Below are 24,684 nucleotides of genomic sequence, written 5' to 3' on the forward strand. Positions count from 1 at the left end.
CGTGTAATAAACAGGTTTGTTTATTCTTTCTCTTTGTATTTATTATCTATATATGTTTAAATTTAAACGTATATAACTATGCTTGATAGTCTCCGGTACTTATAACACAGAGAACAATAAATACATATTTACTGGTGGTAGGACGTCTTGTGAGTCCCCGCAGGTAGGTACCACCACCCCACCTATTTCTGCCGTGAAGCAGGAATGCGTTTCGGTTTGAAGCGTGGGGCAGCCGTTGTACTGTAAAATCTGAGACCTTAGAACTACACTCAAGGTGGGGTCTCAAGAATATATACAAATTTAAATAATCAGAGCGATATCATTATACGTACCGATTGGTCTCCTGGACGATGTAGGGAGTGTTGCAGACTTTGCACTTCAAGCCGTCAGGCGAGGCGGCACTCTGGGGAGACCACGTCACAGATTTACTAACTGAACACTACGATAGGAAAACGAACGGATAATTGGCTTTTCGTCCTCCACGCTTTTTTTTACAATAAAATCATTTTTTCTTACACTATTTTTAATTCAAATTTATTAAAATTTATTTTCAATTTTTTTGTTGGATTTTCTATAAAAATGTATTTTGTTAGTTTTTTTTTAAACTATTATTTTTTTTTTAACTTTTTTAGTGAATTTAAATGTTTCAATAAATGTTTTTTTATATTGTATTTTTGGACCCTCGGAAGGGGGTCAAAATCACGTTCAAAGATTCCGTTATAAACATACATACATACGTCTGAAGCTAATAAAAGTGTATTAAAAATAACCGCAAATACATTTGAATATGCAATTTCGAAAAGGGCACATGTCGCATATTTTGTCAAATACGTTTTTTCATATACCTACATGTAGTTTTGAGGCTTACCTACACCCATTTTATAATAATTCCAATAATTTTCAATTGCTAATTAACACTAAAATATATTTCAAAAGTTAATATTTTAAATTTTACACTGCTTTAGAAAATAATCAGTTTTCTTTCATTTCCTGAACATATTACATTTTCAGAGATGTGCCCTTTTCGAAATTGCATATTTGTAATAGATAATTTTGGCCCGAGTCAAACGTTCGATACCGACCTCGACGAGCCACCTGCTCAGGCAGTCATGATGCACGGCGGACACGTCGCCGGTGCAGCGACACGGCCTGATGAGGGGCTCCGCCCGGGAGCTGTCGTAGCAGATCCAGCAGTCCCGGCTCGAGCCGACGCTGTCCACGAGCGAGTTCCTCTCCACGTTCTGCGGAATCCCAAAGACACCAACCAGATAATGAATATTCCACTGACCACACCATTGACAGTAAAACGACGCCCGACTGAACTTGCAAGGCTTTTATCCGGACGTTTTACATTGATGGCTGTGATTGGCCAACGATGACGTCATATCGCATGAACCAATCACAAATCAGGAAACGCAATAGTGGACCCAATAGTAAAAATAAAAAATAAAAATTATTATACGAAGAAAAAAGATGGACGCGCATGTCAATTCTATTTTATAAAATAATTAAAAATAATATAATGAGTATTTGAAGAAGTAAACGTATTTATTCATTTTCTTGGCCACCTCAAGATACCTCTAAGAAATAGACGCAGCAATCAGCCTTTCCCAAAGTGGGCGATAACGCCCCCTTGTGAGCGCTGCAGGCCTTAAGGGGGGCGGTAAGAGACTCAGAAACAAAAAATTGGGGGCACTGTGTAGAAGCTTGGGAGGCAATTTGTAATTTTATCTAGGAGGACTCTTAGATACCGACTGAGCTCTCGCTATAGTGGTCTTTAAGTTGGTGATAAAATGGAGGCACTAAAAAATAATTTATTCTCAAAGTGGGCAGTAGACAAAATAAGTTTGAGAGCCCCTGATTTAAATCAACAAAGCAAGATTTGATTCCATTCGTAACTTTTGAACAGAACACCTAAGGCCCCATAGCAACGAATCATAAGGAACAATATCATACATTCAAACAAATACAACAGTTATTTATAACGACACGCACCCGACAACGAAACTCACCGAATTTGTGTTCGAGCCAACCGCATTAGCAGCGTCCGAGTTTTGTGTCTCTTTCCCGTTTACAGGCAAAGGAAGAGGTTTGAAAAAGACAGTAAGAGCGAACCTCCAAACGATCCAATATTTGGCCAACTCGAGAAAGTACCATGCTTTCTGGCGCCAGCCCAGTTGGCTGAGGTCGGCCAACGTCTGGGAATCGATTGGGGGTGATGTTAGAAACGGAAAATGTTAGTAGGACGAGAAGGAAGCTAACTTTCATTGGGAAATATTAGTTGATGGAAGAGATATTTGAAACAATGAGGAAAATAATTAGTGATGATCAAAATATATATGTATATGCAAGATGGAACAAGACATAAACAAACGAATCGACAAACAAGAGCACTCGACAACAACCCTTCGCCGAAAAAAAACGCAACACAGTACAGATTATACCATACGTAGATTACAAACAGTTTAATAACCCTTTGCCGACAAAAAATGCAACACGATACAGATTATACCACACGTAGAGTACAAACAGAATAATAACCCTTTGCCGACAAAAAATACAACACGATACAGATTATACTACACGTAGAGTATAAACACGCAACGGACAGTACTATACTGAATTCGATAACAACAGATGTTGTATTTTGTGGGAGTTTAAAACATCGCCGCCTTCATACGAAACCTTGTATAGGGATACCGCATTGTAATCTTAAATCCATAGACATCCTTAAAGACATGGATAATTGAATTTATACATTTCACGGGAAAAAAACATCAAATTGCTTTCGTTCTTGGATATTTTTTTTTCAGGTTGGCAATCAATGACTCGAGAGTCAAACAAAACTTGACCAATCTAACAAATTAAAAAAAAACATTAACCAAACCAAATAATATATGAATTATAACCGACATCTTTACACACGAAATAGACAAACTTAACATAATTACAATGTTATAATATTTAATTGTTATTTATGTCACACACAAAGCTTATAAAATACGTAATATATTTAAAACGTCTGTGCAATAGAGAATAATTAATTAAAAATTATTTAATTTTGATCAGTTCCAGATTAAGCCCCTACCTAGGATATCCTTTTACGTCAAGGTCGCTGGAAAAACGCATAACCTGTGTGCTTAATGCGAGTTTTCTAACGCTCTCGATAGCGTAAAAGTTAACGTAGCGTTTGCCTACGTTTGCCGCTAGGGGCGCTGTTTCAACTGCAAACAAATATGAGTTAACTTTTACGCTATCGAGAACGTTAAAAAACTCGCACTCAGGACACAGAACATATGGACGACACACAGACAACGAATACAATGGATTCCGGACAACGCAATACACTTTTTTTTCATAATTAAGGAATTAAAACTTTAGAGATTAGGCAGCGGCTTGGCTCTGCCCCTAGAATTGCTGACGTCAATGAGTAACGGTAACCACTCACCATCAGGATGGGCCGTATGGGGTGCTTTTTTATTTTCAATTTTTTTGTTGAATTTTATATAAAGCGGTTTTTTTTATTTTTTTTCATTTTTTTGTTAAATTTTCTATAAAAGCGTATTTTTAAAACTATTAAGTACTTTAACATCAATTCCTGCCTTATTATATAAATAAAAATTATATAAATTGGCAAAAATCTTATTTTGCAAATTGAATAACGGAATAATCTTATCAAATTAGTGTATTGTCATCGGTCCTCGATAAATCGACAAAGCTGGAAAGAAATCTGGCCGTTTAAAGTGGGTCAAAATCTAAAGGATTCCGTTTCAAACATACATACAAGTGAAGCTAATATAGAGCGTGTAACAATACAGTGAAGGGTCACGTTGCCGGTACCTTGGCATCGTGGTGGTGCTGCGCGAGCAGGTCGGCGAGCTTGGCGTCGTCCAGCTGCCTGGCGAGCAGCCGGCGCGGGTTCAGGAGCCAGAGCCGCTCGGGCGCCATCGAGTTCCACAGCGCGCACGGGAACCATACTGCGACCCCGATCTCGGCGAGCCGGAACACCAGGTCGTGCCAGTTGCGGGACACCACCGGCACCCTGATACCCGAAATACGTACTTACTGGTGGTAGGACCTCTTGTGAGTCCGCGCGGGTAGGTGACTAGACCACCGCCCTGCCTATTTCTGCCGTGAAGCAGTAATGCGTTTCGGTTTGAAGGGTGGAGCAGCCGTTGTAACTATACTTGAGACTCTTAGAACTTTATCTCAAGGTGGGTGGCGTATTTACGTTGTGGATGTCTATGGGATCCAGTAAAGCGTGGGGTGCATGGTATCAGTAGTTATAAGTATTTTATGACAGATGTGAGTAGAAGGGTTATTTTGATAATATCCTGAAAAGCAACCCACGCTTTTTTTTACAATAAAATCATTTTTGCTTACACTATTTTTAATTCAAATTGATTAAAAATTATTTTAATTTTTTTAGTTGGATTTTCTATAAAAACGTGTTTTGTTAGTTTTTTTAAACTATTACTTATTTTTCATTTTTTAGTAGAATTTCAATTTTTTCTATATATTTTTTTTTATATTGAATTGTCATCGGTCCTTAATAAGTATACCAAATTTCGAGTTAATCCGACGTTTATCAAGGGGGTCAAAATCATGTTCAAATATTCCGTTACATACTAACATGCATATGTCTGAAGCTAATAAAGGCGTATTAAAAATGTATACTGACTTAGTCTTCCAGAATTCGCTTAGGGTTTCAGAAGCCAGGAAGCAGACGATCAGTATGAGCATCAGCGCGAGGCTGATCAGGCCCACGCGCGACTGGTGCAGCTGCGACAGGTCCACGGACCGAGGGTCCACCGTTCCGTCTCCATCCAGCAAATCCGTTTGAATTCCCTTCGGAAGAAAGCAACAGGATCGTATTGATGGTAACTTGGACTGTTCATTGGACTTGAAGTCGTCGTGGCCTAGATGATAAGACGTCCGGTGTATTTGTATCTAGCGATGCACCGGTGTTCGAATCCCGCAGGCGGGTACCAATTTTTCTAATGAAATACCTACTTAAGAAATCTTCACGATTGACTTCCACGGTGAAGGAAAAACATCGTGTAATAAAAATCAAACCCGCAAAATTATAATTTGTGTAATTATTGGTGGCAGGACCTCTTGTGAGTCCAACATACCTGTTTAGTGACAAGCGTATCCTGGGCTTCATCTCCGTCCGCTGAAGTTCCGGGACGCGGAGATATTATGGTGCATACTTTGGTCTCCTTCAGGAACTCACCGCGGAGCTGAAGATCGAAGTTATCTCATACAAATCATATAACAACACACCAGAACTTAGAACTTTAAATTGGGAACAAATGGTACGGTATTTAACACGTGGACTGCCGTGTAGGTCACCGGTGCCCTACGCGGCGCACTGAAGTAACTATGTCGATTTCTCTCTTTGTTCTTCTTACTAAGGCGCCGGAATATCTAGTAGACTTTAGGAAAGACGAATCCGAACGATACTGACAATGAATCTATTTCTAACAGACCTAAAAGACTAAAACGTACATTAACAAACAAAAGAAGGTGAGGTTAGGCAATCCAGGCAAGCTTAGTAACAGAAATCGACTTAATTACTTCAGTGCGCCGCGTAGGACACCTGTGACCTACATGGCAGTGAATGTGTTAAAAAATAAATAAGACGGTAGTTGACCGATAGTTCGACACGTCCGAGATTATTAAACGCGAATTTAAATCCTAAACTATTTTTTGCACTGCAAAAACCCCTACTATTGGTGACATACGATACTCAGAGCACCACGATAGTCCAGACAATCGTTTACAGCACACAGCAAAGGCTTATCGCTCGCACACAATGCCGCGGTGTTTGATAACAGAAAATGAGATTTACGTTTTATTGTTCGAAAAACATATAACCGCGATCGGTTTTAATCGGGCAAGAAATTTAATAACGCATGGCCGTGGCGTTTATTGGCCCGCACATTATTTATTTACAAGCTCTTGCCCGCGACTCGGTCCGCGTGGAATAGTCACTTTGGCATAACGCTAAATTTTACGCCCCCACTTCATTTACGTAGAAAGTGAAAATATTTTTGAATTATCTAATGTTAAGGAAGATATTTAAACCGTATTTTGAAACATTCATTATTGGTGCTCCACTCGTATTGGTCTTACCGTGGTGTTATATAGCCTATAGCCTTCCTCAATAAATGGGCTATTTAACACTGAAAGAATTTTTAAAATCGGACCAATAGTTCCTGAGATTAGCGCGTTCAAACAAACAAACTCTTCCGCTTTATAATATTAGTATAGATAGTACAGAATTATTTGGGAAACCAACAGTACGATACAAACATATAATATTTTAAAAAATAGCTAAAACAATAACCAAACATGTTTCCACCATCAAAATCACATATAAGTAGAAGGTGAACAAAGGAAGAAGAAAAAAAAAGAGATATTTAGAAATTTATGTTTACACAAGTTATCCGAGTTTTCTGTCCCCAAGTGTACGTCAGACGCCGGATGGGTACGATACGACTCGCTCAGTTTTCTTTGCGATAGATCTACATCTTTTGCTATATACCTTGAGACATGAGAAAGAGTCGCTTTGTATTAAGGCAATGCCATTCCTCGCACACTTCGATAATTGTTACCCGTACATATTTGGATTCACGTCTGGTTCTCTGTATAACTTTACATAAATATAAATAAATTATAAGACCCGTCACGCTGCGCTTTGACAACGGTTCAATTCGTGACTAACCACGCCGTCTATTGTTGGTAAGTACCATGACAAGATAAAGACGATAGCAACCAAATTATGGACCAGGAAAGCTCTAAGCTGAGTAGAGTGGAAAGAAATGGAGGAGGCCTTTGCCTAACTTAGCTCGTTAACTTAAGTTTGCTATCTGTAAATACCCTTACTGCGGCTGAATAAGGGCTATAACTATTAAACACTATGAAGTAAACAAGTCAATAAATTTTCAACTTAATCATACAAGGCTATTAAAGAACACAAGAAAAAAAAAATGGCATACATTAATTATCATATCTCCGATTAGCAATGTGCTTAGATAGACAAAACCGCTGTGCCGAGGGATAAAACAAAAGAGTCTCGTGCAGACAGTCATTTTAATTGTTTTCTTTGTCAGACGAAACAGCACCTTATTTGTATTAGGAATGCGATGCACTTTTTAAAGGCGAAAGCTTTTTTTTTTAATTACCTCTTGTTTCTTTGCTCAAATGCGCCAGACGAGCTCACGTGCAGTAAGCACATGAATATATTAGACTAAAAGAGTATTATCAAAGAGGTCAAGATTCCAAAATTTGCAATATGATCCATGTCAATAATAAGGTATTATCTATATTACACCGCAACATACCTGCTATATTTTTATATTTTCTAGAATTTCTGTAAATTAAATGGTTGTCTGGAGGAGATCGCTTTTAGCGATAAGACCGCCTATTGTACAAATGTATCTGCTTTTTTTGATTGTTTTTTGAATGTAAATTGAGTTTTGGTGTACAATAAAGTGTATTCTCTCTCTCTCTCTCTCTCTCACTTTTATAGTCACCTTGGCCAAAGTATATTCACCTAATTATACATTAAAAAAATACTTTGATTGCGTAATCAATAAATGTAGCGATTTTGCATCTGGATCTTAGACTATATACCTAGTCCATCGTATATATTCTAATCAGAACGAGATTTGTAATGTCAGATCGAAAAATAATAACATTTGACCTTGTGTGTCCGTGTGTATGCGTGTGTGTATGGTTTTTTGACAACTACCCATAAATCCAAGCGCAGATACCGTCCTACCGTCAACAATACACAATTAAAAATCAAACAATAGATCATTCGATTCAGAAATGGCGTTAATTGTTATAACAGAACGCGCTATTGTGTTATCGCACAGGAAAGGTTGTCGCATTATCGGAACATCAAATTGTAGTACATTATAAACGTTTGCATTACAATGAACTAACTACGCGAGAGCTGGTGCGAATAAAGAAATCTAAAAAGCAGTAATGCATTTCGATATAACGATCAATCAATCGATATTTTTACGGTACATCGATGGTTAACGTAAAATCTAATCGTAATGCCTGTGTTGCATTGCAGTTAAATATCGATATATATTTTTTATTATTTAAATGGATGGACGAGCTCACAGCCCACCTGGTGTTAAATGGTTACTGGTTCACATAGACATCTACAACGTAAATGCGTCACCCACCTCGAGATATAAGTTCTAAGGTCTCAGTATAGTTACAACGGCTACCCCACCCTTCGAACCGAAACGCATTACTGCTTCACGGCGGAAATAGGCGGAGTGATGGTACCTACCCGTGCGGACTCCCAAGAGGTCCTACCACCAGTGATATAGTTTATTATCGATATAGTTTATTATCAGTTTATTACCGATTTGTGATTACATTTTTTATTGCTTGTATTCGTGGACGAGCCAGCTGGTTTTTAAGGGGTTACCGGAGCCCATAGACATCAACAACGTTAAGACGCCACCCAGCTTGAAACATGAGAGTTCTTAGTATGTTTCGTAAAGTACAACAGCTGTGTCACCCTTCACCTGACAACTCGTATTTGTGTGCTTAGTGAGAGTTTTTTAACGTTCTCGATAACGTAAAAGTTAACTCAAATTTGTGTGGAAATAGAACGCTTGCCTACGTTTGCCGCTAGGGGCGCTGTTCCAACTTCATACAAATTTGAGTTAACTTTTACGCTATCGAGAACGTTAAAATACTCGCACTAAGAACACTGTTTACTAAGTTGAGGTGACAAAACTCATCTCTACGGTGACAGTTACTGCGAATCCATACTTCTATACTTAACATTATAAATGTGAAAGTATTTTCCGCACGGGTAGGTACCACCGCCTTGCCTATTTCTGCCATGAAGCAGTAATGCGTTTCGGTTTGAAGGGTGGGGCAGCCGTTGTAACTATACTGAGATCTTAGAATTTATATCTCAAGGTGGGTGGCGCATTTACGTTGTAAATGTCTATGGGCTATAGTAACCACTTAACACCAGGTGGGCTGTGAGCTAGTCCACCCATCTAAGCAATAAAAAAAAAATTTAGTTTGTTTGTCCTTCATTCAGGTCGAAACGAAACAACGGATTGACATGTTTTAAAGTGTACATTTTATTTCAGGAGAGCAACATAAGCTACTTCTTATCTCCAATCTCCTGAATCTTTGATCCTCTCATCTCCTTTTTATCATCGCACCTCCCGCGATCGGAGCAGAGTTCATCCATATTACCTGGAACCGCTGCGTTCATCGACAGTGCGTTTTCAAAGATCTTTTTTGCCACGTACCATCCGGCTTTGGAATGAACTCCCCTCCACGGTGTTTCCCGAGCGCTATGACATGTCCTTCTTCAAACGAGGCTTGCGGAGAGTACTTTATGGTAGGCAGCGGCTTGGCTCTGCCCCTGGCATTGCTGACGTCCATGAGCGACGGTGACCACTTACCATCAGGTGGGCCGTATGCTCGTCTGCCTACAAAGGCAATAAAAAAACCTACAGAAAACAACATTGACTCTATTCCCTAACCACGCGTTCGTGACCATAAAAGCTAGCATTTAGTTAGATCGAACTCACCTTAAAGAATACTTCTACACCGTAGATGAGGAAGAACACGACAACGATGAAGAGTAGAACGGCGTAACAACCATTGAATATGTGCTGGTAGAAGGTCTGCAAATAATAAACATATATAAAAATGAATTGCTGTTCGTTAGTCTCGCTAAAACTCGAGGACGGCTAGATTGATTTGGCTAATTTTGGTCTTGAATTATTTGTGGAAGTCCAGAGAAGGTTTAAAAGGTAGATAAATATGAAAATGCTCGGAATTAAACAAAAATAACAATTTTGTTTTTCCTTTGATGGTTCCCCCCGTCGGACGGATTCCTTTTGTTTGTTTTAAGTTTACTTTATACAAAAGCTTAGGTCTTTTATTTATCGATTGAGGCACTACGAAGTCTGCCGGGTCAGCTAGTAAACAATAATATTATTTAGAAAAACACTGAGCACGTGCTTTGAGGAATTGTTTGAAATAATTCCGTATTTTCTTGATTATAATCCCCAATGTGAGTTTCCGGAGTTCATGCTTGCAACGCACCATCCGACTCTGACGTGAACTCCATTCCGCCGTAGTTCCACATGTCTACTTCAGATGGTTTGTATTTTTTTTTATTGCTTAGATGGGTGGACGAGCTCACAGCCCAGCTGATGTTAAGTAGTTACTGGAGCCCATCGACATTTACAACGTAAATGCGGCACCCATCTTGAGATAAAAGTTCTAAAAAGTCTCAGTATAGTTACAACGGCTGCGACACCCTTATAATCGAAACGCATTACTGCTTCACGACAGAAATAGGCAGGGTGGTGGTACCTACCCGTGCGGACTCACAAGAGGTCCTACCACCAGTTCATATGTGCAAAATACATTAAATTAAAATTCCATCATATTATCCCAATAAAAGTATGATACAAACAGATTCGTATGAGGGCTTCTTATAAAAAACACTAGGTATAGTTATTAATTTCTTAAAAGCGTTTCCAGTAACAGCCAATCAGCAAACATCCATAGTATGAATCAGACGTTGTATTAAAACATAATTACTGTATTTAAACAGTGTGTTGATCCCGTCCTTTAAGGATCATAATCCACTAAACAATTACAGATATCAAATACTTCGACGAGCTCACGTGCACCGACCCATTGTTCTTGTCTTAAATTTTATTTACAGATATACCTAATTCAACACACTCAAGGTGCAGACATTGCAATTACGTTTTTCAATGTTGAATTAATCTAATTACAGGTAAACCTCTTTTAACAAGGTGTTTTAATTTAAAGCACGGTTTCACTGTAACATGCAGATAAAAAATTCCCAAAACCTTTTTATAGCACGTTACTTCTACAACATTATAACGATATTTTTGTTTTTAAATATATATATTTTATTGCTTAGATGGGTGGACGAGCTCACAGCCCACCTGGTGTTAAGTGGTTACTGGAGCCCATAGACATCCACAACGTAAATGCGCCACCCACCTTGAGATATAAGTTCTAAGGTCTCAAGTAATAAATAATAATTATAACAAATATATATTAACAAATAATTATTTAGAAAATTTCATTATGCACTATGAACACACAATATATGGGAATTACTGAAGTTTTACCGCTTATTTTTTATATTTAAAAAAGACAAGCATACGGCCCACCTGATGGTGAGTGGTTACCGTCGCCCATGGACTTCAGGAATGCCAGGGGCAGAACCAAGCCGCTGCCTACCGAAATTATTAATTTATTAATAATGAATATATTCCATTATAATATTTAATTTATTAATAATGAATATATTCCATTATAATATTTAATTTATTAATATATTCCTTTAATACTGTATAAACTATTATATGTATGTATGTATGTATGTATATAATTTTTTTTTTGTGTATGTATTCGTAACTTAATATAAATTTAATTGCACCTACCACTATTCACTCTGCACTACCTTTGGTTGACTGGTAGAGAATGCCTTAGGCATTAAGTCCGCCAATGTAAATTTTACATGAAGTGTAATAAATAAATAAAATACATACAGGCATAGTTGATTCATTTAGAAAAATTACTCTCCTTTTTGTATTGACTTCTAGTCTCATATAACGCGGTATCGCACAACACGCGACTTTGTAGGAACGCATCTACCGTGTTATAAGAGGGTTACCTGTATATACGTGTGAAGTGAAACTTCTAATGCGACTTCCAAAGGTAGCGTTGAACGTTTAACGCTAGGGGAGGGCCCGCTAAGCAAGACTTAGCTAATTTACTTTTATTTATTTTTTCTACCTAAGCTGGTAGCCTAGAGAGGCTATTCCAGCGTAACCGTAACTAGTAGGTGAGCTCACGGGGCTCAAACCTGATGACGTTGCTAACACGAACCCTAGCAAGAGCCGTGCTTCGCAGAATCTACCACCGGATCGGAAACGCGACCCACTGAGAAGATCCGCCGAGAAACTCAGTGGGCTGTGTCTGAGAGTTAATTTACTCGTCGAGCCCTTCGTCGCAAGCGACGGGTTCGACGAGAACGGTGACCGGAGCTAATTTACAATACACGCTCTTGATATTGTCGATGTCAATTAACGTTGGTGAACAGTTCGATCTGTTATATCCCTAGCCCGTATAGACTAATGCTTACCAAACACTTTACTCATCATAAGCCCTCTCACAGTGATTTCATGAGAACATATTACCAGGCTCAGTTCGGGTCAGATATTCATTGAAGTGAGACGTTTACCAATATTCCTCGCTATCTCCAAATTATTTTATCTATATATCTATATATTAATACGTGAAGCAAAAACTTTGTATCCCTTTTTACGAAAATTGCACGGACGGAGGAGTATGAAATTTTCCACACTTATAGAGAATATAGAGAAGAAGTGCACAATGCTAAATTTTTTTTGAAGTAATGCATAAAAGATACATTAAATCAATAAAGAAAACATTACACACACTACATACCATGTACTTGACGCATGACGCACACACGCATGCATACTATTTATTGTCAAACTTTTGTTCTTGACGTCTGTTGTCAAATTGAGAATAGATTAAATATTGTTTATCTTTGTTAATTTTTTTTAGTATAGTCTTGGCGAAATTTGTGTTTATAAAAGTATAAAATACAATCATAATAGTGTACAAACTTACAATTCCAATTAATTATAGTCGAATTTCGACTACTGCGGGACCTCTAGTTATAATTAGTTATTCATTATAAATATTGTGTAGTGTCGAATAAATCCTTTTTTAAAAGGAGTTCGGCCTTCTCACTACTAACAGATCGTATCTTCGACAATAATATATCGGTATACAAGAATTTCTCAAACCAATAATTAGGTTATACCGATGCAACATTTGTGCCCAGTAAATTAATTAGCATTCGGTACTAAGTTATTCGCTTACATCGTCAAGTAAACAACATTTATGAATGTGTGACACGTTCATCCATTAACTACTGTTAATGGAACTACGTTGCATATATGGCATAATAGTATTGGCGTATTTAGAACACAAATACATAATTTGAACGACAAAGTTATTGCGATAAAGTATCCAGAAATCCTACAGAAATTATCGGTACCCGAGTGGAATTCATGAATGCATAGAGGATTTAATCTTTAACAAATAATTGCTGTATAAATATTACTGTTACACCGGTAAGAGTAACGCCATCTATCGCCGAAGAGCAGAAACGAATATCGAAACAGATACGAGAAGACGGGTTATTTTGATAATATCCTGAAAAGCATATTTTTTTTGTTTTTTTAAACTATCATTTTTTGACACAAGCAGGTAGGTACACTATTTATTCCGATCAGAGTTACATTTCAACTAATGAAATAAATAACGCATCAATAACTCGTGCGACTCAGTGTGTGTGCGCGTGTCGTTTCACACCGGTCATCGTTCTCGTCGAACCCGTCGCTTGCGACGAAGGGCTCGACGAGCGAATTAACCCACAGACACAGCCCACGGAGTTTCTCGCCAGATCTTCCCAGTGGGTCGCGTTTCCGATCCGGCCGTAGATTCTGCGAAGCACGGCTCATGCTACGAATGGTAAACCGTCGACGTCGCCCAAAGCACGTCGTTACGGATCCTCCTGATCCATTAACGGTACTTTTAGGCACCACAAGCACCGGTCACCCTCCTCGTCGAAGACGTCGCTTGCGACGAAGGGCTCGACGAGCGAATTAACCCATAGACACAGCCCACTGAGTTCTCAGTGGGTCGCGTTTCCGATCCGGTGGTAGATTCTGCGAAGCACTGCTCTTGCTAGGGTCAGTGTTAGCAACGTCATCAGGTTTGAGCCCCGTGAGCTCACCCACTAGCCTGGTGACGCTGATATGATCTCTTTACCATCAGCTTATGTAGGAAAAAAAACTGTGCTTCAAACAGCTGACATCACGTGACCTTTTTCAAGTTCAGAGAACCCTCTTGATTAGGCTGGCAGTATCATGTTTGATGCGTTTACATATAACTTCCGTTTGCCTAAAGTTGTTATCGAGATTTTTATATTTTTTTGTAAATCCGTGTAATAAAAATCAAAAACCCGCAAATTATAATTTGCGTTATTACTGATGGACTTCTTATGAGTCCGCACGGATAGGTACCACCACCCCGCCTATTTCTGCCGTGAAGCAGTAATGCGTTTCGGTTTGAAGGGTGGGGTAGCCGCTGAAACTATACTGAGATCTGAGAACTTATATCTCAAGGTGGGTGGCGCATTTACGTTGTAGATGCCTATGGGCTCCTGTAACCACTTAACATCAGGTGGGCTGTGAGCTAGTCCACCCATCTAAGCAATAAAAATAAATTTTTGATTAGTGTTTTCCTTTTTCGTGCATTGCATTGGCTTATGATTTACCTTTGTGAGATAAAAGTTATTCAAGATTACTCAAGTGACCTCGACCTAGGAGACAAAGTTTGTTGATAGCACGCCAAAGAGGGTGATGATATCACAGGTACAGGGCTTATTTGGCGGAGAAAAACGTACTCTAAGTGCGCAATCAGTTCGAACAACCAATATTCATAACTTTACTTCCGATACAGATTGGATCTTTTGATATGTGGCCAGTCTTATTTTTTATTGCATACTAGCTCACCCGGCAGACTTTGTAGTGCTTCAATCGATATAAAACATAAAACACCTATACTTTTGTATAAAATAAATTTAAAACAAAAAAAATGAATCCGTCCGACGGGGGACACATCAAAGGAAAAACAAAATTGTTATTTTTATTTAATTCTGAGCATTTTCATATTTATCTACCTTTTAAACCTTCTCTGGACTTCCACAAATAATTCCAGACCAAAATTAGCCAAATCGGTCCAGCCGTTCTCGAGTTTTAGCGAGACTAACGAACAGCAATTCATTTTTATATATATAGAAGAAGAAGATAGAAGATTACGGCACCTTGCGTAAAACATAATTCGAAAGTTGGCAGAAGAATACCTTGTTCGTTGTGTTCAAGTACTCTTTATCCCTAAACGACTATTCTAATGGAACATTATCTACAGCTTTTGGCTTGATAGTGATACCCTGTGGCCTGATATACCCTGTATTTGGATAAGAAAATATTTTGTATAATTCCACTTGCCACTTTACTCTCATCGACGTGAAATGTATACACCCAGACAAAGTATAAAGTTGCTCAAAACAATATTGGTTAATGTTTACTTTACTTAAGTGATAAGAATTTTGGAGTCTTTGTATGGTCATTGCGATAAGGTAATCTGTGGCAGCTGGTGATCTCAATTTAGGCTACAATATCAACTAGTATTGCTATATATTTGGTGCACACAACTGAATATGTTCCACTTTTCGCAGATAGGATTGTACCTAAAGTTTAAGGGGTTTTTTTTATTGCCTAGATGTGTGGACGAGCCCACAGCCCACCTGGTGTTAAGTGGTTACTGGAACCCATAGACATCTACAACGCAAATGCGCCACACACCTTGAGATATAAGTTCTAAGGTCTCAGTATAGTTACAACGGCTGCCCCACCCCTTCAAACCGAAACGCATTACTGCTTCACGGCAGAAATAGGCGGGGTGGTGTTACCTACCGGTGCGGACTCACAAGAGGTCCTACCACCAGTAAAAAGTAATGTTAGGCGAATACATACAGTGAGGAGTATATTAAAAGAAGTGTCAAAATCGACTACATGATTGCCAAAATTAGAGGTGGGACGTGTGCGTGGTTTGAACACGTGTTGTGAAGAGATGAAATACACGTTACCAGAAGGTCGATGAATTTAAATTTGGATAAACTATAATTTAAAAAAAAACTGGTGATGTGAATATATTATGTATCCGCAGTGAATTTAAATATAACTAAAAAATCGGTTGCCTGTATAGTCAGTTTACTGACGATAGTTGAATGTGACAACGTCATAAGAAAATACTGATGGAATGGTTTCATTTTTCAATTATCGCAATTATCGTTGCTATAAACAATTGACACCACATTCACTTTTCACTGAACTTCATACTTGACGAAAACATGTCAATGTATTATTGTATAGCAGCTGTCCACGCGGGTGCATCGCTCACTCAAGTAGGAGGGAGACAGATGTCGCCGAACGTGGAGGCTGATTGTGGCTCTTTGTCGCTCGTTGCGCGCTCTCACTTGCACTTCAAGCCTTAAATGGAACGCCTCAATGAGTCATGTTTTTTCGTGCGTGCAGCCGGCTCTATTGAATTATAAGACGTTGTCACGTCAAAATATGAAAGGAATGGAATGAAATAGAATCAGATACAGCATTTGGATATTTCTAATAATTTTCGTCAGCGATCTGGTGTTAGGAATTACCGTAACACACTGATACCATCTTGAGACGTAGAAACAGCATCGAAGTTTCAATCATATTGGTACAAAGACTGATGCACTTAGGATGATGGATTCACCACGAATGATTGGTTCGTATAACAAATCCTATGCCCTTATGATTAGCAAAAGATTATCATTGATATACTCGGGTCTAAGAATAATCTAACGATATAATCTAAGTTTATTGGTACAATTTCGAAATCGCCGACAGACCGCAAACCGCAACTGTGCATCGCAATAGACTCTTCTATTATTCGTGTGCGAAGAATATTTTGAAGCCGGTCGGCACTGTCATGATACCCGGAGCAATTTTTTTTGTTTTTTTTTTATTGCGTAGATGGGTGGACGAGCTCAGCCAACCTGGTGTTAAGTGGTTACTGGAGCCTATAGACAACTACGACGTAAATGCGCCACCCACCTTGAGATATAAGTTCTAAGGTCTCAAGTATAGTTACAACGGCTGCCCGACCCTTCAAACCGAAACGCATTACTACTTCACGACAGAAATAGGCGGGGTGGTACCTACCCGTGCGGACTCACAAGAGGTCCTATCACCAGTAATTACGCAAATTATAATTTTCACAAATTCATTTCTATTCACAAAATTAACGAAAGCTTAGTACTCTAGCCTATCTAGGATCTATGTACGGCGTATGTATATAAGAACTAAAAGTACATAAAAGTGCGAAGTTAATTTAACCCTAAATATGGACTGATGTAAACATATTTTACAAAATAAATCGAAAAGTTAATGTTATTTTTATACCACGTGTAAAGACTCGATTCATCAAAAAACACCACATACAAAGAAAAATACAACATCTTCGTGGAAATAGATACGTTACTTTGTAACTTGGTAAGCACTAAAAAGCATACAAACTGCTCATTGTTATAATAACTGTTGTCATTGTATAATACAATTGTGTTTATAAATAACATTGCAACCCTTATCTGTAAGATCTACAAGTGCCTGCAACTTATTAATGTCACGATTGTGAAGACAAGGATCCTTCAAAAATCATATATGAAGAGAGAATAGAGACGGTGACTGAGGTAATGTTCTTGGTACTACAGATAAGTTGCCAGTACCGGTAACTACGGTAATGGGTAATGGCTTAAAATACCACCGGTACTAGCAGCTACGCAAGGATAGGTACCATTGTCCTGCCTGTTACTGGAAGATTAGGACATCCGTTATACAATACAATTGAGACTCTAATATGGCCGCGGCAGCATTTACTTTGTAATGTCGATGAGGCCTGAGTTGCAAGATTATCCGGCTGGTATCACTGTCTATATCTGGCAACTGCACCAAGTCGTCGAAGTCGTCGTGGCCCAAAGGATAAGACGTCCGGTGCATCGCTAGATGCGAATGCATGTGTTCGAATCCCGCAGGCGGATACCTATTTATCTAATGAAATACGTACTTATCAAATGTTCATGATTGACTTCCACGGTGAAGGAATAACATCGTGTAATAAAAATCAAAGCCGCAAAATTATAATTTGCGTTGGTTGACTGGTGACCTCTTGTGAGTCCGCACGGATAGGTACAACCACCCTGAATATTTCTGCCGTGAATCAGTAATGCATTTCGGTTTGAAGGGTGGGGCAGCCGTTGTAACTATACTGAGACCTTAGAACTTATATCTCAAGATGGGTGGCGCATTTACGTTGTAGATGTCTATGGGCTCCAGTAACCACTTAACACCAGGTGGGCTGTGAGCTCGTCCACTCATCTAAGCAATAAATAAAAAAGTGACTTTAGTGTCGCATCACACGGGTCACCAGCCACTCACATGCGGACTCACAAGAGGTCCTACCACCAGTAAAGTATCACTTGCTAATAACCCTAAAAAAAGTTTATCAACATCCCAATAATTCAAGAGATACGTACCCTCTTCTCGGCAGAAGTATCAGCGATGTTCGTTGTAAGGACCTCGGCTGCCAACAACGAGTAGTTGATGAGGTTGAAGGTAACGAAGGCCAGGAACGATTTGGACAGGAACCTTGGACTCTCCCAGCGGATGTTGCGAAGGTGAAACACCTGTACGACAAAAGAAAAATACACAATGTAGTTGAATCGATGTTATTATGCCCTGCGGTCATTGCGGTGCGCTTTAAAAAAATATCTGTTTTTTTTTAAATATTAAAACCGTATTTTTATTGCGCTAGTAACGTACATTAGCCCACGTCCCATCTGGTATCGAGCAGATACCGAATCTCATTAACGTCAAGAGTGTCTCACCCATCTTAAGACTTGAGGTCAAAGTTGAATTATTTAGTATAAGGGCTACCCATCTATTCAACTAGAAAGGTGTGTTTGATACATGGCACTGAAGCCTGCGCATGCATCACTATACGCCCTATCATCTTTTATTTTTCCTACCTATACTGATAGCCTTGAGAGGCTATTTCAGCTTCGTCCTAACCTATAGGTGAGCACACGGGGCTCAAACCGGAGTGTTGCTAACACTGGCCCTAGCAAGAGCACTGCTTCGCAGAATCTACCACCGGATCGGAAGCGCGACCCACTGAGAAGATCCGGCGAGAAACTCAGTGGGTGTGTCTGTGGATTGAGCCCTATCATCAGTGAACTCCGTATAACCATGGCAATGTGCTGATATAGTACTCAGAGAACGCTTCCATCCATGTTCGGGTGAAATGAAATGATTTTTATTTCTCGTAAGGTATTGTGGGACTATAAAACCATCTATCTATAGTTACTTTTTGAAAAAATAAGACAGATTCGTTCACGCCCAATACCAGTTTAACTAAGACATATTTTCTTCAACTCCTCAGGGCAAGCCTCTAAGTATGATATCAGTGTATTTCGATCGCCAATAGGCATTTACTAGTGGTGCTTTGGAAACACGCGTTCTGGTTATTGAGATATTTTTGAGATTTTGACATTCTCGAAGCAAATCTACCGCACTACTGTACACCAAGTGGATTATGAGGTTTTACATCCACCTACGCAGTAAAAAATAACAAAAACTCGAGCGCTATGTAATAGAATTGAATGTCGACCCAGGTCTTTTTTTTATTGCTTAGATGGGTGGACGAGCTCACAGCCCACCAGGTGTTAAGTGGTTACTGGAGCCCATAGACATCGACAACGTAAATGCGCCATCCACCTTGAGATACAAGTTCTAAGGTCTCAAGTATAGTTACAACGGCTGCCCCACCCTTCAAACCGAAACGCATTACTGCTTTACAACGACATTGCGACACGCTCTTGGGCCAGCGTTTTCTGTATATCTGTGCTTTAATTTACGAGTTCGCAATGAGCACTTATGATTAGCATGGCATATGATTATTCTCCTCTGTTTAAGTAAAAACCCCTCAGCATTTTAAAAAGCACAACTACTCGAAATATTCCCCACCGTAACCTAAAGGAAGACTACAGAAAAATACGGTAGGTAAAAAACCGTAGGCAGCGTCTTGACTATGCCCCTGGCATTGCTGATGTCCATGGGCGGCAGTAACCACTCACCACTAGGTGGGCCGTAAGCCCCTCTGCCTACTGGAGCAATAAAAAAAATTATGTATATCGACGCTTGAAAGGCAAACGTGACTAAGCGACAATGCGTGAACTTTACAGTAGACTAATTTAAAGTTGAAATACCAGAAAAAAAATCTATTTTAACGAATCTAGCTGTAGGATTGGAATGATTTCAATAGACCTAAAAGAAATATGTATTTTTTGCGCATCGAATATGGTTATTGCCTATCATTTATGTACAAAGCAGTTACTGTCGCTTAGTCACGTTTGCCTTTCAAGCGTCGATATATTCTAATTTAAAAAAAAACTTCAAACAAGGTAAAACAAACGCAACATTGTCTTAGAAAACAAAATTTTCGTGACAAACATTTATTTAGTATGAAACGAGTTAAAGACGAAATGTTTGTTTGATGACAATGCCGTTCGATGACTTTGTATGGACGAAAAATAAATTAAATAATTCCTTTGTTCATCTATTTACTTTAACCCTTTGAAGTCCTGAATCCACACGTGTTGTACATATAAAATAGTTACGTCTTACGTTAGTCTTAGGACCACAAAGGCTTAAAGAGAGAGAGAGAATTTTTGTTTTAAATAATCATTAACAATTTCATTCATTTTCAGTAGGCAGCGGCTTGGCTCTGCCCCTGGCATTGCTGAAGTTCATGGGCGACGGTAACCACTCACCATCAGGTGGGCCATGCGCTCGTCTGCCTACAGGGACAATACAAAAAAAAATAACAAGCACATTGAGGTTAATGTAACGGGTTCTAGATAGTTCTAGATATTTCGGCGCTGTTGCAACTTGCAATATAGAAAAAGCAGAGCCGCGAAATATTAAAACTCTTTTTTTCCCTATACCTAATACTTACAATAGGTATCTTATAGTAGTAATCTTCTTTGACGAGGGGTGAAAGGATATTTAGTTTACGCGATATTTTTGAAACTTTACAGGAGAGCCATTTAAAGTTTAAAATTTGGAAACAATATCATAACAAAAAAAAACTCCTCAGCTATTTAAATGGACTAAACTTAATTGAACCTCAATTAAGTTTAGTCCATTTAAATAGCTGAAAAAAATCGAACTGCTGATGCTAATCTAATATATAAAATTCTCGTGTCACGGTGGGCGTGATTGAACTCCTCCGAAACGGCTCGACCGATTTTCGTGAATCTTAGCGTGCATATCGGCCAGGGTGGAGAATCGGACAACATCTATTTGTCATTCCTCTAAATGTTAAGGGTGGTCAAAAAATAAATTTTTTTTTAGGCGAAATTATTGGTTTTTTTTATGATACAGCATACAAAAATACATACAACCCTAAATTTTCAACCCTCTACGATCAACCCTTATTTTTAATTTGTTAATCCTTACACACTTACAATAAGTTATTTTTTTTCTACACTAGAAATTCCCTAGAAATCTTATATATGGCAAAACAACGTTTGCCGGGCCAGCTAGTAAAGCTGATACGCTAAAAATACGAAGAAAAGTTGTCCTAACATATCCGCGCTGACTCCCAATCCTCATTGTTAAGTTTAATATATTAATATTCAACAGTATTTATTGTTCGACTCGAACAAACAGTTGATAAGCATTCCGTGGTGGTTGAATAACGCACGTCGCTTCGGTCAGAGGTCTGCGCCACGAGGTCAGGACATAACGTGCGATATCATTAATATACACTTTAATCTCTATAGCTAGGTACTTCATCGAATTATATGCGAATAAAATTTATACGATTTTTAAGATCATAATTTGAGAGCCGCTGCCTTCGATTTGTTTTTTGTTTTTTTTTTATTGCTTAGATAGATAGATGGACGAGCTCACAGCCCACCTGGTGTTAAGTGGTTACTGGAGCCCATAGACATCTACGGCGCAAATGCGCCACCCACCTTGAGACAAACCTTGAGAAAATCGCGAGACGAAACGTAATTTCCTGCGTAACATAACTATCTAACAAGACACACAATCGCGGAGCCAATGTGTAACAACCGTTTTATGTCTTAATGTGGGCAACGTTTTTTTTTTCCACCTAAGCTGAGAGCCTTGAGAGGGCCTATTTCAGCGTAACCTTAACTAGTAGGTGAGCTCACGGGGCTCAAACCTGACGACGTTGCTAACACGAACCCTAGCAAGAGCCGTGCTTCGCAGAATCTACCACCGGATCGGAAACGCGATCCACTGAGAAGATCCGGCGAGAAACTCAGTGGGCTTTGTCTGGAGGTTAATTTACTCGTCGAGCCCTTCGTCGCAAGCGGCGGGTTCGACGAGGACGGTGACCGGTGCTTAAGGTACCTAAAAGCGCCGTTAGTGGATCGGGAGGATCCGAAATGACGTGTTTTGGGCGACGTCGACTGCTTTTCATTCCGTCTGCAGGATCGGGAATGTAGTTACCGGCGGCCACAATGAGAGGGTTCTCGTGTCGTGCTCGTGTCGCATTGTCGAAGTGGTGGGCAACGGTTTTCGCGATATGGTATCACACCGGCGTATGTTAGAAATAACACGAGCTTTTTTTTATGATTGAAGTATTACTGGTTGCCCGGAGGCCTTTCCAGTTTCACCAGGACAGGTGGGCGAGCAAAGGCTCAGCCAGGAGGGGTGGGATTTGCTAACAGCTACCCAAGCACCTCCGAAGGAGACCTAACAGCTCAAAAGTAGCTGCTTCGCGAATGAATCTACTACCGGATCGGAATCGCGACCCGCTGAGAAGATCCGGCGCGAAACTCAGCGAGCTGATGTATGGGTTAGGTTGTACGTCGACTTCTTTGTCGAGTTCGACGAGTACGGTTACCGAGGTCCCTAAGCCTGCTCCTAGTGTTAGAGCTGAAGGCGTCTAATGCAAAGGTTATTGGATCTGATGGATCCGTAAGGACGTGATAACACGGGCTGTGCGATCGTGTGTGCATCTATATAATAATATCGAGGGGTGAAAGGCTATTTGATTTAAATGACATTTCGCTTAACACTCGATATTTATCTTTGTATTTTAAGGTCCGTTTTATTTGGTACTAGCGACCCACCCAAGCTTCGCCTCGGAAACTGTAATTTATTATTGATTTCTCCACTATTTAATGGATGTTATTATACATATAAACCTTACTCTTCAATCACTCTATCTATTAAAATAAGCCGCATCAAAATCCGTTGCGTAGTTTTAAAGATTTAAGCATACATAGGGATATAGGGACAGAGAAAGCGACTTTGTTTTACACTATGTAGTGATTAGCATCAACAGTTCGATGTTTTTAATTGAACTTCAATTAAATTTACTCCATTCAAATAGCTGAAGAATATTTATTTTCTGTTATGATATCTTTTCCAATATTTTAACTTTATATGACTCTTCTGCAAACTTGCAAAAATCTCGCTTAATCTAAATAGCCTTTTACGATATGTATTTAGATGAATAACATTATCTGTAGCCCAATTAAATCAAACTCTGACAACGTCATTACGACTTTATTATTACGAGCTGAATTAACTTCCTGTTGTTAATTTGGGTGTGTTTTTTTTTCTTATTTTAAATATGCGAATAGCAGTCTCGGAGCCTTACTCTGTAATTCCTTTAAACACTTTACAATATTTAAAAAGAATAACTTGCATCTTCTTTTTAATCGACTTCAAAAAAGGAGGAGGTTCTCAATTCAACTGTATGGTTTTTTTTACGTTTGTTACCTCATAACTTTTGACTGGATGAATCGATTTTGATGATTCTTTTTTTATTAGAAAGCTAACGCCTTCCGTGTGGTCCCATTTCAATTTAGTCCAATTCTGATAATGGTATCCATGAGAAAACCATATAAATCTTAAATTTGCATTAAGTACGTGCGCGACAAATAGATGAATAACTCAATAACTCAATATCACGCCAACCGATTTCGATAATTATTGTTTTTACTGTATATTAATTTGTTTTGGAATATCTTTTTTTTTCTACTTGAAGTCAATTTTTGTTAAAGCATGTCTATTTACAATTATTCTCCACCTTATTCCATTAGGTGGGGTCGGCACAGCGAATTTTTCTATCCCATTCTCTTCTATCAGCCGTCATCTCAACACTCACTCCTCTCTCTCTCATATCGTCATTCACAACGCGATCCGGTGGTAGATTCTGCGAAGCACTGCTCTTGCTAGGGTCAGTGTTAGCAACTCTCCGGTTGAGCCCCGCGAGCTCACCTACTAACGTTAGGGCGAAGCTGAAATAGCCCCTCAAGGCTATCAGCATAGGTACTGAAAAAAAAAAATAAAACACACTCCACCCATGTCTTCTTCGGTCGTTTTACTGGCGGTAGGACCTCTTGTGAGTCCGCACGGGTAGATACCATCACCGTACCTATTTCGGCCGTGTATCAGTAATGTATTTCGGTTTGAAGGTTGGGGCAGCCGTTGTAACTATACTGAGACCTTAGAATTCATATTTCAAGGTGGGTGGCGCATTTACGTTGTAGATGTCTATGGGCTCCAGTTACCACTTAACACCAGATGAGCTTTTATTGCTTCTAAGCAATAAAAATAAAAACCTCTTCGTCTTCTAAAAGAGTTACTCTTTAAATACTTTAAAAGAATTACGGATTCAGCAACACTATCTATTGACCCAAATCAAGAATGAAGACCTCGTAGAATATATTGGTTGTTAATAAAAAATAATTTCGAAATAACATGATTTGCATATCATTTTATAATGTTTATGTACTTCGGACATTCAATGAGTCTTATTCGAAATTAGTTGCCGAGGTCGATCGAAGCTTGTTCAAGGTTTTATTGTATTTATTTTTCACAG

General features: G+C 39.0%; 1 protein-coding gene across 5 annotated transcripts in view; it reads right to left on the minus strand.

Moving 5' to 3' along the window:
• Nucleotides 1-24,684, minus strand: part of LOC134200786 (E3 ubiquitin-protein ligase MARCHF4-like) — a 46,741-nt gene that overhangs the window by 6,198 nt on the left and 15,859 nt on the right. The window contains exons 2-9 of one of the 5 annotated variants that reach the window (XM_062674404.1): nucleotides 18,293-18,442; nucleotides 9,591-9,686; nucleotides 5,136-5,243; nucleotides 4,682-4,848; nucleotides 3,841-4,042; nucleotides 2,013-2,198; nucleotides 1,083-1,241; nucleotides 333-403 (exon numbers count right to left, since the gene is read on the minus strand). In XM_062674404.1, coding sequence (XP_062530388.1) covers nucleotides 333-403; nucleotides 1,083-1,241; nucleotides 2,013-2,198; nucleotides 3,841-4,042; nucleotides 4,682-4,743 — 680 coding nt within the window. In that variant the 5' untranslated portion in view covers nucleotides 4,744-4,848; nucleotides 5,136-5,243; nucleotides 9,591-9,686; nucleotides 18,293-18,442. Of the gene's footprint in view, nucleotides 1-332; nucleotides 440-1,082; nucleotides 1,242-2,012; nucleotides 2,199-3,840; nucleotides 4,043-4,681; nucleotides 4,849-5,135; nucleotides 5,263-9,590; nucleotides 9,687-18,292; nucleotides 18,443-24,684 lie in introns of those variants that run through there. The other 4 variants (XM_062674402.1, XM_062674406.1, XM_062674405.1 and 1 more) reach the window with 4 other exon arrangements.

The sequence above is a fragment of the Bombyx mori genome, chromosome 20 (assembly GCF_030269925.1).
Source record: "Bombyx mori chromosome 20, ASM3026992v2".
NCBI lineage: Eukaryota > Metazoa > Arthropoda > Insecta > Lepidoptera > Bombycidae > Bombyx > Bombyx mori.